The following is an 18,158-nucleotide window of genomic DNA, read 5'->3' as shown; positions in this document are numbered from 1 at the left end:
TCAACTTTACACATTTCTTCGTTTTAAACTCTCTAAACAAATTATCTCTGCAGACATCATCATTCATGCAACAAGATCCGAGGATCATACGCTTGGCCACAACTTCCATGGCATTATGACAATCTACTAGTATATCTCATTTGCGAGTATAAGTTATTCTTTGGAAATTTCTTGGAATCTGAATCCCTAGATTGGTCTCGTGTGTTTTGGTGTACCGGTGAGTCGGTGACGAAGAAATCCCCCATCAACGACCAAACCCATCAGTATAACAGCAAAAATAAGCAGGAACAGCAACAGGGACATGAAGTATGCAGTTGCATTAATACATAACGCACTACTAGCTATCTGAGAATCGGAAAATCAATAATTATTAACAGTAACTACTGGTACAGAGAATTAATTAGTTGATTAACCATTTCTGTTTAAGTAACAAGAAACTCCAGTTTACTACTAAGCCAGTAAGCCATTACCAATTTTTGCTGTCATCATTTCACATTTTCAGCTTCGTTTTTTTTTTTTTACAAGAATTTGTATTAGACATGTTTTGGTAAAATAAGTTGTAAATTACTTCTTTCGTCTGGATTTAGTTTGATTTTTCACATAATTCCACATCTAAAGGTTTCTGTTAGTTAAAAATGACTGAAAAATGCCCTGTTATGGATCTGACATAATTACGAGGCATGAAACATGAGGCATAAGACGACTATACTCACTCGATCCCAGCAACATTAAGAACCTGCTTCAAAGAGTAGATGCCACTTACAGTACAAGAAGAGATTATTTCCAGTCTCATGCTAAATTGGCTTACCAAACAGTCTGTCAACACAAGACACGACCAATTCGATCTTCTAAGAGACTCTTGATCTCCAAATGTAATTCAAAAGAGGGAAAGTAAAGCCATGTGGTGACTTCCGTTTGAGATAATAAAGCAAACTACAAGATTTTTTTCAACAAAAACATAAGTATCTCGTAGTTATAGTCACCAGTCTGGAAAGGGCGTAAATATACATCTGCAAGACTCCAAGTAAATTGGAAAGAAACGTGAAAGAAGCAATTTTCAAGTTGCAATTCACCGGATTAAAAGAAGTGAATGGCATCACTTGAAAATATAGTATCAATTTTACAACTCACATACCAAGTAGATTAGTGCATTATACAGAGAGGAACAGCAACGGGGCATAAATGCAGCGTAAGGTTCTCTTTCTGACCACAACGGCCCAGCCCGTCATACCAAGCAGAACCAGTTATTCATCAATCACAAATTGTACCCCATTCTCTTGGCGAAAGTTATGAGTTGTATGATCCACCACCTACAAACAGACAAATCACAGTTACACGACCAATTAGTTTAGAAATAAAGCTTCTCAGAGACACCCTCATCCAATTAGGATGATTCATAGACTGCCACAAAAGCTACTCTAAGCCTCGAAGATAAGCTCCAAGAGTGAACTTCTTGCTAAATTGCAATCTACTCTGTAAAGGGAGCTAATTAACATCTTGGTCCTTAGATGGATCTCCACACATAAAATTGGAACAGAAAGTTGTATGGAGTAAAGTTAGCAATACTACTGGAACCTAGAAGAAGTAGCTTATAATGTATGAAGACAAAGAAAGAGGTTAATAAAAGAGGAGGCAAGACTGACTATTATAGTAAGTGAAATGTCACCATAAATTATGTGACAGGGACACACAAACACAAAGTATCAATTAGGGATTCAGGGGACAATGAGATCACATCCTAATTGTGAAACATTGGAACAACATTATCTATAGAATCAGTGGAACATGGGAATATCACGTAACACGCAAGTACTATCTGAGAGTAAAAGACTAGTTTATCAACCATCAAATTTAATTAGCACAAGTTGCACAAGTAAAAATGAATTCTAAGCCACCACATTGGAATACAAAACGCCATAGAAGACTCTTTTTGGGACTTATAAGCTGCCTCTAAAGATTGCATGGTGTTGGCAATCAAATCCAGCACGTTTACAATTAGAAAGTGCCACAGAATAGAACAGATATCAACATACATTGAAAGAAAGCAAAGTGAAACTCACATTTGTATTAGTCAATTCTAAGTTGTAGAAATCCATTGCACCTTGGACAAATAAAGGCCCAGCATGCCAAGTCCCAACATTAAGCTTAAGAAACGTGGGGCCCGTAACTTTGAAGACCTGCACTTCTTCCACACTAGGAGGTACATATAAATGGCCACAAGGTGACTTGGCAATTTTTTTGCTTGGTTCCACAACATTTGCACTTGAATCATTCACTTCTTCCACACTAGGAGGGATATACAAATCCACTATGGATGGCTTAGCAACTCCAAGATACCATACATGGCCACCAATGGAGCCTAAGCACTGAGTCACATTTGCATGATGGGTGATTGTTGAAAACTTGAGTCCTCGATCTTTTAGTTGCATAATGTAAAACCTGACATTATACATTAACAAATTGTTAGCTACATCCGCTGAGGAACTTTAATAGGCGACTAAGAAACTAAGAAATTGGGAGAGTGGACTAAAGAAAGATCACTAGTTTCTATTAAAGTTGGTGAAACATATATCAAGTTATCTATAAGCAGATAAGTTATGAAGTAGTCGTACCCAAGGCGACAAAGCTATTCCCTTTTTGCCTCATCCTAAAAATAAACAGGTTTAATAGAGATTGCAGAAAATTGCAACTGTCCATTATTTGCAATCTTTTGCAAATTGCAGCAAAAACGTAAGTTTCCTACGATATACATATCAATGGCAAAAGGAAGCAAACACATACAATCATAAAGATAACTACAGCAAAATGGTCATAAAATTCTCATACAAGATCAAGATGGGGACCATACAAGAGAAAATAATCAGTTCCATCTACTCAGTTTGCCAATAGTAAAGCCTAGACCTATAAAAAAGGTGTTCTAGCAACTGAGCTCCAATTGCAATAATATGTAAGTAAATCTTCTTCGAGGTGAACGAAATCCCACTAATCTAGTTTCAGTGGTAAAAAAAAAAAAAAAAAAAAAAAAAAAAAAAAACACATTGTCTTCTCTCAAATATTAATCTATAACTCTCAAATCTTTGTAGAACATTGGCTCCTTTGGCGCGTTTACCAATGAAATATATTAATTCAATATATTAGTACGTGCTAGGTATTTTAACACATTTTCCAGGTTATACTCCTTAAGATTGAATACAATGTTGCCACAATCCAGAAAAAAAGAAATCCTTTGCCACATGGGTCATTGGAACAATCTCAACTTGATAAGAAATTATTTCTTTATAATTAGAATGACCACCCACCACTTATAGTATACACTTGGTAAATACAAAAAGAATCAAACAATTAAGGTAAGGCGGCTCTAAAGATAATTTATGTTAAGTTGCTAACATGAGATTATACATTGAATGGTGTGGCTATTTACCTAACAGTTTGGTAGCTAATCCTACTACCCAGCAAAACGACGAATATGTGCCATTTCTCCCTCCCAACAAAACCCCATCTTCACATTCTTGTTGCTTTAAATTAAATTAAATTAAATTATCTTAGTCAATTAAAGTAGTGTTAGATTGCTACATATGTGCTAAGTAGAGTTTTTAAATTGTACAAACTATAAGCCCTACATGTGAAACCAATACTTTCCGTACACACTAATTTCATACATCAAAGGATAATGTCTGCGTGACTCGAATCATACCTAATTCAAGCAGCATAATGTACCCATCTAATTATAGCTTACATTTTAACCTATTCAATTAACCTGGAAATCTTAAAGATGAGTTTTTATGTCCACTAATTATACCAATTTAGAAAGATTTTATATGAATAAAAACAGTAAATGTAGTAAAATCAAGCATAATTTTGTAAACTCAAACTAAAAATACCCAACCAAATTCATGGAACAGTTAGATTAACCCAGCTCAGGCAACATAAAATAGCAGCAATTTAATCAAGAAATAAACAAAAATGAATAAACTACCAAAAAACCACCCAAAATCCTAGTAACCCAAAAAAACAATTATGGAGTAAGTTTCAAGAGAATTGTTAAACAAATTGCAAGTTTTTCACACATATAATTCCAATATTTTATAAATTAATCAAATTACTAAACCCTCAATGTAGAACTAACCCAATAAAATTGAACAGAATACCTAATAAACCCAACATTAGCAGCAATTTAATCATCAAAAAAAAGCAGTAAAAATTACAGCAATTTAATCAAGCAAGAATGAAGAAACTACAAAAACCCAACAACAAAAAAGTCAAGGGAGAGAGAAATTAAACCTGGGAATTCCCCGGGAAAGGTCAAGCTGAGCATCATGAGGTCCAAATTCTTCACCATCAGAAGAAGATTGGATAACTTGACCATAATCTTTGAAATTTTCAGGGGTTGCTTCAACTGCCTTCAATTTCACCAATTTAATCTTGTTTCCTCCTTCCATTTTCAGTGGCTCAGTTTTTTGGGGTAAGGTAGTAAGAGATTCTTGTTCTGGGTTTATGTTTTTGTTGTTGTTGTTGGAGGTCCAATTTCATGAAATGAACTGAATGTCGTTGAGTCGTTGACAAAGATATTGGTGAACGGTGATGATATTATTTTATAGAATTTGCGCATTTGATTGGCCGGTGCGCTTTTGCCTTTTTGTTTATGGATTAACTTTTCTTCCGTTTGGTTTAATAACAATTGCAACACTTTAAGTGACACACTTGTCAATATATTGATCCTTAATATTATATGATGTGTTAATAAGAAATATAAAAAGTTAATATAATAAAAATAATCTAAAGACTAATAAAAAAAAAATATTACATGGCAATGTATGTTTTTGGAAATTTTGTAAAAAAATCACCCTCAAATACACCACTTTTCTAAATAATCAATTTTTTTTTTTTTTTATAAAATTTGAAAAAAATAAAAACCCACCTCCAAAACACTAATCGTTGGTTGGTATACCTGGGTGTACCATGCCCGGATCAAAAACTAGTTTTTAAAAAAAGAGGAAAGAACATAACTTATATTTATAATGAACATCACGACTTTATAAAAAATATAGTATTAAAATATAAATAACGTGATAATTTTGGTGAATCGGTTTTTAAATAGGTAAAAGATAATTACCAATTGATTTTTAACACGTATTTAATGTCAAATCATTTTAAAATATTCAGTTTTCTATAATTTCTCTCTCTAAAATTATTTTTAATCAAGATTTTATTTTCAAATTTCAAATTTTAAAATTTGAAATTCATTTTCAAAATTTCAAATTCCAATATTTTTTTAATTATGTTCTCTTTCTTTTTAAAAAAAATTCTCTAAATAACCAATTATAATTTTTTATATTTTGTTATAATATTCATCTTGGTCATGTGTATTTATTATGATGTTCATTATATGATTTTTAAATGTCCATGTTCTTTGACAGCAATTTTAATGTACCTTTATTGTCACATAATGTTCATTACTTATTGTGAAATGTTTTCTAAATTTTGTTTTAACATGTTGGGTAAATATAAATAATGTTTTTCAAATAATATTATCATGTTCTTTAATTTTTTAGGAAAACGGTTAGTAGGCAATTTATTGCAAATCAAGAGCCGCCAAAGTTGTGAGACTTTGGGAATAAGAGTTCATACAAACTAGCTCTGAATTATTTCTAGTATCCCATCTTGCTACTAGATGGACTATCGAGTTGCCTATTCTCTTAACATGAGAAATAACAAAAGAGTCAAAATCATTTGCAAGACTAACAATATCATCATAAATGAGCCATATAGGAGAGAAGCCTGTTGAATGGTTCTCGATCTTGTTGACAACTGAGCTTGACTCCCCTTCAATCCAGATATTCTTGAACCCAAACCTTCGAGCCAACCCCATCCCATACCTCACTGCTGCTGCTTCAGCCAATTCCACATCCCACTCCCCATCATACTTTTTGGTAGCAGCAATCAACACACGCCCAGCCTCATCCCTCACAACTGCACCAAGGCTCACGTAATTATCAGCCACAATGTGAGCGTCTGCATTGATTTTAATCAGACCAGCAGGGGGGCAGCACCAGGATGACGCTGAGATAAAGCTTGGGGAAGAGCGTTTACTGTGAACCTTGTGAGCGTAAACACCATAATCAACCACCCAACGCACAAAGCCCACAGCAACAAAGGTAGCATTTAACGTGGCATTTTCTATATGGCGACGAAATAATTTCTGCTTCATTGCCATGCTCCCTTTGCTCGCTTGCCACAAGAAGTGTCTTAACTTAGGCGGACCATTAATATGCCACACAAGCTTCCATACTTCCCTATCATCATCACTCTAGGATGCCTCAACACCATTCAAAATGACCCAACCTGCCATACAAGCAACCAGATTTCACAGAATAGTCCCCATTTTTTTATGGCCACCAAAAAAGAGTATCCTTTGGCTTTGTTTGTGAGATAGACAGCTAGAGAATAAGCTTGCGGTCATGCTCAGAGAATAGAGATTGCAGCACATCCATTCTCCATTCCCCACAGTCAGCATCGATCAAATCAGCCACCCTTAATTCCGGATCAAAGTGAGAATCATGCACCGGGACAGCAGTGGACGGTTTCCTAGGCAGCCATGAATCAAGCCATACCCGAATGTTCACACCAGTTCCTACACGCCACTTTAGACCATCTAACAGTAAGGATTTTAAGCCCCACAAGCTTCGCCAGGAATAACTTGGATCGTACCCCCGAAAAGCCTCGAGCACCGAACTGTTTTTGAAGTGTTTCGCTTTAAGAATTGCATGAGTGAGGGTGTTAGGTCTCGTATGAAGTCTCCAAATCTGTTTTGCAAGGAGAGCTTGATTGAAAATTTTTAAGTCACGAAATCCCAAACCCCCAAGAGCTTTAGGCTTACATAAAGACTCCCAATTATGCAAATGCATTTTTCGGGTAGACTCTGTAGAACCCCACTAAAACCGAGCGAATAACACATGAATCTCATCGATTAGACCCTCTGGAATCTTGAATATGTTCATCATATATGTGGGGATAGCTTGTGCAACCGCCTTGATCATTATTTCTTTTCCAGGTCTTGATAGCAACTTCTCTTTCCACCCTTGAAGCTTTTTCCAAATTCTCTCCTTAAGCCCTGCAAAAATCACCTTTTAAGATTTACCTATGATGGTAGGTAAACCTAAATATTTCTCAGGTCTCTCAACCTCATTTACCCCCAAAACATTCACAATTTCTTGTCTCCGATTCGCATCCACACATTTGCTAAAAACTACATCCGTCTTATCAAGATTGACACTTTGCCCGGATGCTCTCTTATATATGCTAATAATATTAGCTATTTTTGAGCATTCTCTCACCGTAGCTCTAGCAAATAAAATGCTATCGTCAGCAAAAAAAACAAGTGTGAAATTCTAGGAGCCCTAGTAATAGCAAACTCGCATACCATGAATCAATTTCTCATTAGCTGCCTTTGTGATTAGAGTAGAAAAGGCGTCTGCAACAATAAGGAACAAATATGGCGAGATAGGGTCACCTTGTCTCAACCCTCTAGATGGAGTTACTGAACCTAAACTTCCCATTAATCTTGAATGCAAAAGACTCACTTGACAAGCATTCCATTATTCTTTGAACCCAACTATCATTGAACCCCATTTTGTACACGACCCTCTCCAGAAAGACCCATTCCACCCTATCGTATGCTTTCCTCATGTCAAGCTTCAATGCCACCGAGCCATCTCTGCCTTCACCCTTTCTCTTCATTGCATGGAATATCTCAAAAGCCACCGCGACATTATCAGTTATCAATTGTTTAGGCACAAAAGCACTCTGATTGAGCGATATAATATTGTCAAGAAACGATTTCAGCTTATTTTCCATGGTCTTCGAGATAATCTTATATAGCACATTACAACAACTTATAGGCCTAAATTCCGTCATACTTATAGGATTTTCACATTTCGAAATTAGAACCACACAAGTCTTGTTAACCACATTTAAATCAATATTTCCATGCCACCAATTTTTCACAAAGCAGATTATATCATTCCCAACAATATGCAAAATTTCTGAAAAAATAAAGCGTGTATATCGTCAGGGCCCGGAGCTTTATTTGGATGCATTTGGAACATAGCTGCTTTGATTTCCTCATCCGATGGGGTAACATTTAAAGTCTCATTCATCTCTCTTGACCCCACATGCTCAATGCCTTCGAGAGCCTACTCAAAATCCCAAGGAGAATCAGAAGTGAATAGAGTCCAAAAATATCGTTCAACAATGCCTTCTAGCTCCTCCGTTTTGTTGCGTCATTCCCCATTCTCATCGAGCAGCCCCACGATTCTATTATAGCTTCTTCTTTGGCTTACTTTATGGTGGAAGTAAGCAGTGTTTTTATCTCCATCTCGGATCTTATTCGCCCTCGCCCTCGCATGCCAATAGGACTCTTCCAATCTATGCAACTCTTGAAGCTCATTTGCAAGAGACGAACACAACTCAAGCATCGCCGCATCGGGATAACGTTCTTGCGCCTCCTTCAGTTTCCCCTCTGTCACTCTTATTTTCTTTTTTAAATCACCAAAACATCTTGCTGCCCATGCTGACAAACTCTCTGCACAAAGGATAGCCTATGTGTCGCTTGTTCCCCAATACTTGCTGCCCACGACTCGGCTACAACCTTTCCACATTCATCACTCGAAAGCCACATCGCCTCAAATTTTTAAATTGTTTTTCCTTCCTACCCCGCTCATAATAATTGCTGGCTGAAATTATCAAAGGGGCATGATCCGATTGATAAATCGATAAGTGGCGCACATCAGTGTAGGGGAATTCCGAACACCACTTTACATCACCGAGAAATCTATTAAGCCGCTCTCTCTTAAAAGTCTTCGGTCTCATGCCTTTCATCCAAGTGAAAATGCTACCCCTATAACCTAAGTCTTGCAAGCCACAATCATCAATAGCATTCCGGAAAGCATCCATCATTCTCTCACTCCTTGAAGCCCCTCCTTCTTCCTCACTATGACTCACAATCTCATTGAAGTCCCCAAACATTATACACGGAAGAGTACTGCTTGACTTGATGTTAGTCATTAAAGACCATGTACGATGTTTGTTCTCTGTCTCGGGCCATCCATAAATACCAACTGTTCTCCACACTGGACTGTCAATGTGATCACAAATGTCAACCACAATATGATGAACCGATGAGAATGAGTTGGTTTTGACATTTACATCTCTCCACCATAGACCAAGACCCCCTGAATTTCTATTGCTACTAAGACATATCCCATTAACAAAGCCACATATATTTCAAATTCTCTCTAACTTACTAGCATCAATTTTCTTCTCCATTAGAAAGACGATGTTTGGCCGCTCTCTCCAACACCAATCTCGGAGACCTTTTTCCGTCCAAGAGTTGCCAAGCCCTTGGACGTTCCAGCTAAATATCTTCATTGCTTTTCGAGGGTGTGGTTCAAGCCACCACTTGATTTATGCTGTCTCTAGCCGAGTTCTTCAAAGAAATTTTAGCTTTCTTTCCATCACCACTGTCACCTTCTCCATCATACACCCCTACACTCTCCATACCCTACTTCCTCTTAGCCCCTGCTTGCTGTGCATACTCCGTCTCCATAGGATTAGTTTTAGTGGACCCTTGTTTAGGATTAGGTGTAATGTCAGCTACTTTAAGATTAATGCTTTCTTTCCTCAAATTCTCCACATTTTCGACCCCACCAGTAGTTATGATAGGTTTTGTCAACCCATTATCTCCTGTCAAAGCCTCGAGTGTCTCATTATTTTGCACTGTCATAAGTTCACTCTCATCATAAGTTTGCACCACATTTGGGACCCTCACATTCTCATCAATGTCAACCCCTTTTGTTCTCAACACTAGTTCGGTATTTGTTGCGTTCATAACAGCCATCAGTCTAGACTCCTGTTGTCTTGGTGAAATATCACGATCTATTTTTGTAGGGCTTGAAAAGAGCAACTTATGTGCCACACTAGGCGGCCCCAATTTTATCACCCTAGGATCATTGTATAAGGGGGCCTTGCCTCCTTTGTGAACTTTCAAATCAGTCATCATCTTCACCTCCTTTTCTCTTTCCGAATCAGAAAGTCGGATTTGCTTTCTTGGAGATGCTCGCAGCCATGGTCCGTATTGGTAGACTGTCTCCTCAGTCTCTTTAGAGTTTTCTTTTTGTTGGCACTCCCTGTTAGTATGATCAAGTCCACCACAATAAAAGCAGAAGTCCGCCAGACGTTCATATTGGATATTAATCCATTTTGAAGCAAAGGGTCCAGTAGCCAGTCACATACCTCTTCTCAAAGGCTTATTAATGTCAACAAGGATTTTAATCCTCATAAATTCCCCCCAACCAATAGGATCAGTATCATCAAACTCTAAAAATCCACCCAAAAACTCACCTATTTCTTTCATGACAGTAGCATTACGCTTATTAACATCCCTCAAACGAACCCATATGGGGGAGTGTGTAAAGCGTACCTCCGATGGTTGCTCGTCGCCATTAATTTCCTTTAGGATCAGCATCTTGTCATCAATGAACCAAGGACATCCATCCAACACCCTCCTTTTGTCATCCACGTTGAAGAATTGAAACACAAACAAGTTGGTTTCAACCATTCTTATTGCTATATTATCACGCAGCCTTCGATCGTCCATAACTTTCCTACTATCGTAAGATTCAATTGAACCTTCGCCTCATCATCATTATTCGACAAATCCCCATCCACAATTGCTTCTTCTTCCTCTGTGAGTTGGAATTTTTCCCACTGCTTGACTAATTCCTCTTCCGTAATTGCTTTGGATCACTCGAATGTAGAATCTAGTAATCAATAGCCAATTATTTTGCCACAGGTTGCACTGGTGAACGAACGAAAACGAAACCCTAGACAAGGACTATGAGACCCTAGTCGAGGGACTCATGTACTTAATTAATATAGCAAATGTTCTTTAGATCTATCGAAAAATCAATCATCAATAGAATAGGTCCCAAAAGTATATCATCTTCATCAACCTTTATGTTCCCAATTTATTTCAAAAAATATATATATATACACAATTAGATGATATTTTTTTTTTAAAAAAAAAATACACAAATAGATGAACATAGTTTGTAACGTAAAGAACATATAGTTCAAATCCAAAGAACATACATAGTTTGTGACTATGAAAAACATATAGTTTAGACCCAAAGAACATATTAATTAAGGTCAATGAATGTATTCATTCCAATTAAAAAAATGAATATGGATAAAAAAAACTGATAAAAGAACATTTATCCTAATCCAAAAGAACTTCATCTTCAACATCCGAAAATAACACAAATTAAAAAAAAAAATTAAAATAATAAAAAAATAAATTATTTACATTTTCTTTAAGTGATGAATTCATTAACTAATGATACATGAACAAATATAATAATCTAAAAACATCATCAACAACAACAAAATTATGAAATATAAATTGGAAAAAAAAAAAAAATTAAAACTACCTTCTCATTTGGTGACAAAATCTAAAATTAAATATCATTTGTCAAAAACATCAATCTGGTGATCATAGATCGTGACGAAATTCACCATGAGCCACCATTTTCTCTCTAAAAAATTAATTTCTTTCTCTTAAACTTTTATTTTCTCTCTAAAATTCTCTATTTTCTTAAAAGCTGATTATGAGCAATTATGGATATGGGAAGCTAAAATTATGGAAAGGAAATAACAAAATCTTTCGGTTAAGGAGCATAAATTTAGGAAGATTAAGGAGCATAAATTTAGGAAGCTGACCTTTTTTTTTTTTTTTTTTGAATAATAATTTTCATCCAGGTGTAGCATGAGCATGGTACACCCCTGGTGTACAATGTAAATTTCACCAAAACACAAAACCAGTAGGTATCACCATTCCTACTTTATTTCAGCTTGTTTTCCAACTAAAGGATCCACGTGCCATCACCCTATTGGCAAAAATTAACAAAATAAAAAAAAAAAAAAAAAAAATTAACCCCTCACCGAGTAACCCCTAACGGACTAAGTAATCCTGACCGAGTAACCCCTGATCGAGTAATCCCTCACCGACCAAGTAACCTCTCACCAAGTAACTCCAGCCTCACGATGTGGCCAGCTACATATGAAACTTTGTAATTTACTTTTATTCAGCTTATGTTTATTTTCTTTAATCTATTCCTTACATTGCGTGTTAAAGGGCTATAAGTCAAGTAAATAAAAACGGAGAAAATATACTAATAGTGATAAAAGTTAGTAGGCGGTCCCTGCAGGCACTTGTACGGTGCATCGTACAACCGTTTTGTAAAAAAGAAAAAAAAAAGCGAAAAGAACATAATATAGAAAAGTAATGAACATATACCTATAGTGAAAAGAACATATTATTAAAATGTAATGAACATATACCTAGAGTGAGAAGAGCATATTTGCACCAAAAAAGAGTAAAAAGAACATATGTCCATGTTCTTTGATTATCAGTGTGATGTACTTTTATTTGTAACATAATGTTCATTGCTTATTTTGAAATGAATTTTGAATTTTGTCTTTAAATTATGGTGGGTAAATATAAAATAATGTTCATTACATAATATTATCATATTCATTATTAATATTACAGATGTTCTTTAGATATACAAAAATAACATAAAGCTGAATGTTCTTTACAAAACAACTATATGTTATTTACAAAACAGTTGTATGTTTTTTACAAAACTGCTACATGTTCTTTTAGCGTTTTTTGTCTGTACCAAGCATGGTACAGACGCTTATATCTTAAAATTTTCAAAAAAAAAAAGTCAAATGTGTCAATATTTAGGAAATGAGGGAGTATGTTTTGAAAAAGTTCCCTCTAGGGTTTTCTCTTGGGAGGGTTTCCATCTAGCCATTGCTAGTGTTTGCTTCGTTCTCGAAGATTGATCAATCCTTTTGGCCTATTATCTATCTTTCGATTCTATCCTAATCCAATTACAATTGTGTTCCTATTTCCTTCATACATGGCACGTATCGAAAAAGATAGTAGCGATGTTTTAGACCTTAATAAAGACCCGACTAGTGTCGACTGGGTGGACGGAGGAGGTGAAGAAGAAGATGCGCAGATTGAATTATCTATTGTTGGGAGGATTCACACGCCTCGTAACGTCAATTCTAGTGTCCTAATAAACACGTTAAAGAAGATATGGTGTTGATTTATTTAGAGTGTTGTGGTGGAGAGCTCGCTCCACTTGTTAGCGTGCTCGTGAAAGGCAAGCGCTACCCGCTCCAAAAACGCGACAAAATCGCGCTAAGTTTCCGGAAAATCTGTCAGATTTTGGAGGCGCGCCCGCGCCACAGTTTGGCGCGACAAAATCGCGTCAAGTTTCTGGAAAATTAGATTTTTTGGAAGAACTAAGAGGAGCGCCCGCGCTAGAAAGTGGCGCACCCGCGCAGCTGTGGTGGCGTGCCCGCGCCTCCTCGCTCGTCTTCGGTTTTGCGGTTATTTCCTTTATTTCGTATCGATGCTTTGTTTTTTGGAGACACAGAAAAAACTCCTTCCTCTCTGAAATTCTTCCCTCTCTACTTTATTATTGAAGAACTTTGCAAACTCTTCTTTAATCCTCCATCATTAAAGTTTATTGATTGAGAATTTAATCATCTTATCACACTTCTTTGTGCTTAGAGTGTGGTGTTGTCTATTGTATCTCAAAGTGAGTTTCCGGTTTCAACCCAAGCACCGAGGTGGGGGAAATTATCACTTTAGGAAAGTGTATACACGCCTTAGACAAGTATCCGGTATAGAAGACTCACGTGGTCATTGGTTTTCTCATGTTCTTGGTTGTTTTCGGCTTGGAGTGAGGCAAGTAAAGAACCTTTTATATTAGTATTATTTTGTTGTAATTTCCGTTTTACTTTGTTAATTCAGTGCTTGGTTTGTAATACTACGTTAAGTATTTGGTGTTGTAAATTTCGTTGGAATTTATACACATTCTAGGGTTTGTCCACCATAGTTAAGTAATTCTTGTTGTGTAGAATTGCATTGTAAATCCTAACAATCTAAAGTGATAATTTGAACAACATGTCTAGTGTGAAAGAACTTACCACAAACTTTGTCAAACTCAAGATGGTGTGGAATTTCGACGATGGAAGAAGAAGATGTATTTTATTCTTACATTGTTGAAGGTTGCCTATGTTATTAGCACTCCTAGACCGGTAGAACATGAGAATGAAACAATGGAGGATGTGCGTGAGAAATCTAAGTGGGATAATGATGACTTTATATGTCGGGGACATATTCTCAATGGGATGGAGGATGATTTGTTTGATGTGTATCAACATGTTGAGTCGGCTAAAGAACTATGGGAATCGTTAGAAAGCAAGTATATGGAGGAGGATGCTTCTAGCAAGAAATTCCTTGTAAGTAACTTTAATGATTTCAAATTTGTTGATGGTAGATCAATTATGGACCAGTTTCATGAGATACAACGTATCTATAGTAACTTGAAACAACATGGAATCAATGTTGATGAATTGTTTGTTGTTTCGAGTATTATTGATAAGCTGCCCAATAGTTGGAAGGATGTAAAACATGACTTGAAACATAAAAAGGAGGACATATCTTTGTCCAATTTGGCTACCCATCTTCAAATTGAAGAAGGGATAAGGGCCATGGAGAAAGCTAAGGATGGAAATCCTAGCTCTTCCACCATCAATGTGGTGGAGGAAGGCAAATCTAGTGCTTCAACTAGTGGTAAGAGGAAGATGTTTAATTCCTCTAAGGGCAAGTCCAAGAAACAAAAGGACAACAACAAGTATGCTTGTTGGGAGTGCGGTAAGACTGGAAACCGCAAGAAGGACTGCTACATTTTCAAGAAGAAAATGGAGAAATCCAAGGATGGTCAAGCTTCTAAGAGCAAGGACCAACCCACCAAAGGTAATTTATTACATGAGGATGAATTTAATTCCGGTATGGATTTAAATGCAACGGATCCTAACATATTTATGGTGCAGGATGATGACTCATGGTGGATGGATTCGGGGGCTTCAAGGCATGTATGCAAGGTGAAGCATTGGTTCAAAACCTTTCACAAGGTTGGTGATGGAGAAGAGCTCTTTATGGGAAACAACTCTACCATCATGGTCCAAGGAAGAGGAAAAGTTGAGCTGATGTTTAGTTCGGGCAATAGTATCATCCTTAGGGATGTATTATATGCTCCTAGTATTCCTAGAAATCTTGTATCAGGCCCAACCCTGAATAGACTTGGATATAGACTAGTTTTTGAAGCAGATATATGTATTATTACTAAGGGTAGCACTTTATCGGACGTTGTTATTTGTCTCATGGTTTGTTTAAACTCTCATTAAGAGAGAAGTCTATAATGTTGGATGATGTTTGTTTTAATGTTGGTAATGACAATGGTATGAATTTGTTTTCTTTATGGCATTCTAGATTAGGTCATGTGAATTACAATAAGTTGAATTTCATGTCTAAACTAGAACTTATTCCACCATGTGATATTGCTCTTGATAAATGTACTACTTGCATGCTTAATAAGATCACTAGAACTCCTTTCCAAAAAGTTGAGAGATGTTCTAAGATCTTAGAATTGGTTCATAGTGATTTGTGTGACTTTTATAGTACACCTTCTTTGGGAAATAAAAGATACATAGTTACGTTTATTGATGATTTTTCAAGATTTTGCTTTGTGTATCTTTTATATTCCAAAGATGAAGCCTTGGTTAAATTTGATATTTATAAGAAAGAGGTAGAAGTGCAAGTAGAATCTTTAATAAAGAGATTGAGAACAGATAAGGGAGGGGAGTATTATGATTCTGCTTATTTCCAATCTTTGGGTATTATTCATGAGACTACAGCTGGTTATGCACCACAATCAAATGGTGTAGCTGAAAGGAAGAACAGAACTCTTCAAGAAATGGTTAATTCCATGCTATCTTACTCCGGTTTGAGTGAAGGGTTTTAGGGTGAAGCTATGTTGACGGTTTGTCACATACTTAACCGTGTTCCCACTAAGGGAAAAGATTCCACTCCTTATGAACTTTGGTACAAAAGGAAACCAAACTTGAAATATCTCAAGGTTTGGGGTTGTAGGGCAGTTGTAAGAGTGCCCGGTAACAAAAAGAGAAAGCTCGGTGAAAGGGGCTTGGAATGCATTTTTATAGGTTATGCTGAGCATAGAAAAACCTATAGGTTCTATGTTATAGAACAAAGTGACTTTATTTCGAAACATTCGATTATTGAGTCACGGGATGCAAATTTTGATGAAAACCAATTTTCATCAATGAGTAGACCTAAGGATCTACAAGTAAGTACCAAAGGGAAGGAAATTGTTGATTATAATGATCAACTTGTTTCTCATGTAGGTTCATCTAATAATGAAGATGAGACTCCTCATGTTAGAAGAAGTAAAAGACAAAGGAAAATTAGGAATCCTCTAGATGACTTCATAATTTATTTGGTTGAAGGATCTAGGGATGTCCTTAGTTATACTACTCCATATTGTTTCAATGTGGATAGTGACCCAAAAACTTATAGCGAGGCCATATCTTCCCAAGATAGTGCATTTTGGAAAGAAGCTATAAATGATGAGATGGAATCCATCATGGGAAATGACACTTGGGTCTTAGAGGATTTACCTCCCGGTTGCAAACCTCTTGGTTTCAAGTGGATTTTCACTAGGAAAAGGAGACCGGATGGCTCCATAGTGAAATTTAAAGCCAGATTGGTAATCCAAGGCTTTAGGCAAAAGCATGGTGTTGATTATTTTGACACATATGCATCGGTTGCAAGAATAACCTTGATAAGGTTGTTAATTGCAATGGCTTCGGTATACAATCTAGTGATTCATCAAATGGATGTCAAAACAACATTCCTTTATGAAGATCTAGAGGAAGAAGTGTATATGAAACAACCCGAAGGGTTTGTTTTGGAAGGACAGGAAAATAAGGTGTGTAAATTGGTTAAGTCATTGTATGGACTTAAACAAGCACTAAAGCAGTGGCATCGGAAATTTGATGACACGATTTTGTCCTTTGGATTCAAGGTGAATCAAGCTGATAAGTGTATTTATAGCAAATTTGATGACAAAGGTCATGGTGTCATCATTTGTCTATATGTTGATGATATGCTTATCTTTGGTACAAGTCTACAACAAGTAGAATTGACCAAGGAATTCTTATCCTCATCTTTTCAGATGAAGGATTTGGGGGAGGCGGATGTCATTTTGGGCATCAAGATAATTAGGGACAATGGAAGGCTTATATTAAGTCAATCTCATTACGTTGAGAAAATGATCAAACGGTTCAATATGTTTGATAAGTGTCCTGTGAACACTCCCATGGAACCCAATGTAAAATTGGTTAAGAATTCGGGGAAAACGATTTCCCAATTGGAGTATTCAAGGATAATTGGATCCTTGATGTATGCCATGACAAGTACAAGACCGGATATTGCATTAGCTGTGGGAAAACTTAGTAGATTTACTAGTAACCCGGGTGCACCAGCATTGGTTTGCAGTTCGGAGGGTCTTGAGGTACCTTAAGGATACATTGGACTATGGTTTGTATTATAGTGGATTCCCTTCGGTTTTAGAAGGATATTCTGATGCAAGTTGGATCACTTACAAAGAGGATGATTCTTCTGTAAGTGGTTGGGTGTTCATGTTTGGGGGAGGTGCCATTTCATGGTCTTCCAAGAAACAAACTTGCATTGCCGATTTCACTATGGCAGCAGAATTCATAGCTCTTGCCTCAGCTAGTAAGGAAGCTGAGTGGTTGAGAAATCTCATGTTAGAGTTGCCTTTATTGTCTAAGCTAATGTCACCGGTGGCAATCCATTGTGATTCGAATTCGGCTTTGATAAAGGCATATAGTCAAGTGTATAATGGTAAGTCTCGGCATATTTCACTAAGGCATAGCCTAGTGAAAGAGCTTATCAATGATGGGGTCATAAGTCTTGACTATGTTCCTACGAAAATGAATTTGGCGGATTGCTTTACTAAAGCAATGCAAAGACATTCCATCATATTTGCTTTGATTGGAATGGGTTTATGTCCTAAAGCACAAATTTGTGAAACCCAATCTAACGCTTGAAGAAACATCAAGTCTTAGATTCAATGTGGTTGAATTACATTTTTGTTGTTTGTTAGCAATATTTGATGACCCATATTGCTATGTTA

General features: G+C 36.5%; 2 protein-coding genes across 2 annotated transcripts; both read right to left on the bottom strand.

Annotated features, from left to right (window-relative positions):
- Positions 1-885: 885 nt before the first annotated feature.
- LOC110710302 lies at positions 886-4,617 on the bottom strand. Its single transcript, XM_021888583.1, has 3 exons — positions 4,282-4,617; positions 2,061-2,439; positions 886-1,310 (listed from the first exon to the last, which is right to left on the bottom strand). The coding sequence occupies exons 1-3, from the start codon at positions 4,437-4,439 to the stop codon at positions 1,245-1,247; spliced, it is 603 nt and encodes a 200-aa protein (XP_021744275.1). The 5' UTR covers positions 4,440-4,617; the 3' UTR covers positions 886-1,244.
- A 1,820-nt stretch (positions 4,618-6,437) lies between these two features.
- On the bottom strand, positions 6,438-6,905 carry LOC110710444 (uncharacterized mitochondrial protein AtMg00310-like). Its single transcript, XM_021888737.1, has one exon. The coding sequence runs from the start codon at positions 6,903-6,905 to the stop codon at positions 6,438-6,440; it is 468 nt and encodes a 155-aa protein (XP_021744429.1).
- Between the last annotated feature and the right edge of the window lie 11,253 nt (positions 6,906-18,158).

Source organism: Chenopodium quinoa, unplaced genomic scaffold (genome assembly GCF_001683475.1).
Source record: "Chenopodium quinoa cultivar QQ74 unplaced genomic scaffold, ASM168347v1, whole genome shotgun sequence".
NCBI lineage: Eukaryota > Viridiplantae > Streptophyta > Magnoliopsida > Caryophyllales > Amaranthaceae > Chenopodium > Chenopodium quinoa.
Note: the sequence above shows the minus strand (reverse complement) of the source record. Positions and strands in the feature narration are given on the sequence as shown.

Excerpts from the sequence above, each read along its gene's own strand:
- LOC110710444 (XM_021888737.1), bottom strand. The coding sequence starts at position 6,905 with ATGCATTTGCATAATTGGGAGTCTTTATGTAAGCCTAAAGCTCTTGGG.
- LOC110710302 (XM_021888583.1), bottom strand. The coding sequence starts at position 4,439 with ATGGAAGGAGGAAACAAGATTAAATTGGTGAAATTGAAGGCAGTTGAA. Across the intron at positions 2,440-4,281 it reads CTTTCCCGGGGAATTCCCAG|GTTTTACATTATGCAACTAA; the intron begins GTTTAATTTCTC and ends GTATAATGTCAG. Across the intron at positions 1,311-2,060 it reads TAGAATTGACTAATACAAAT|GTGGTGGATCATACAACTCA; the intron begins GTGAGTTTCACT and ends GTCTGTTTGTAG.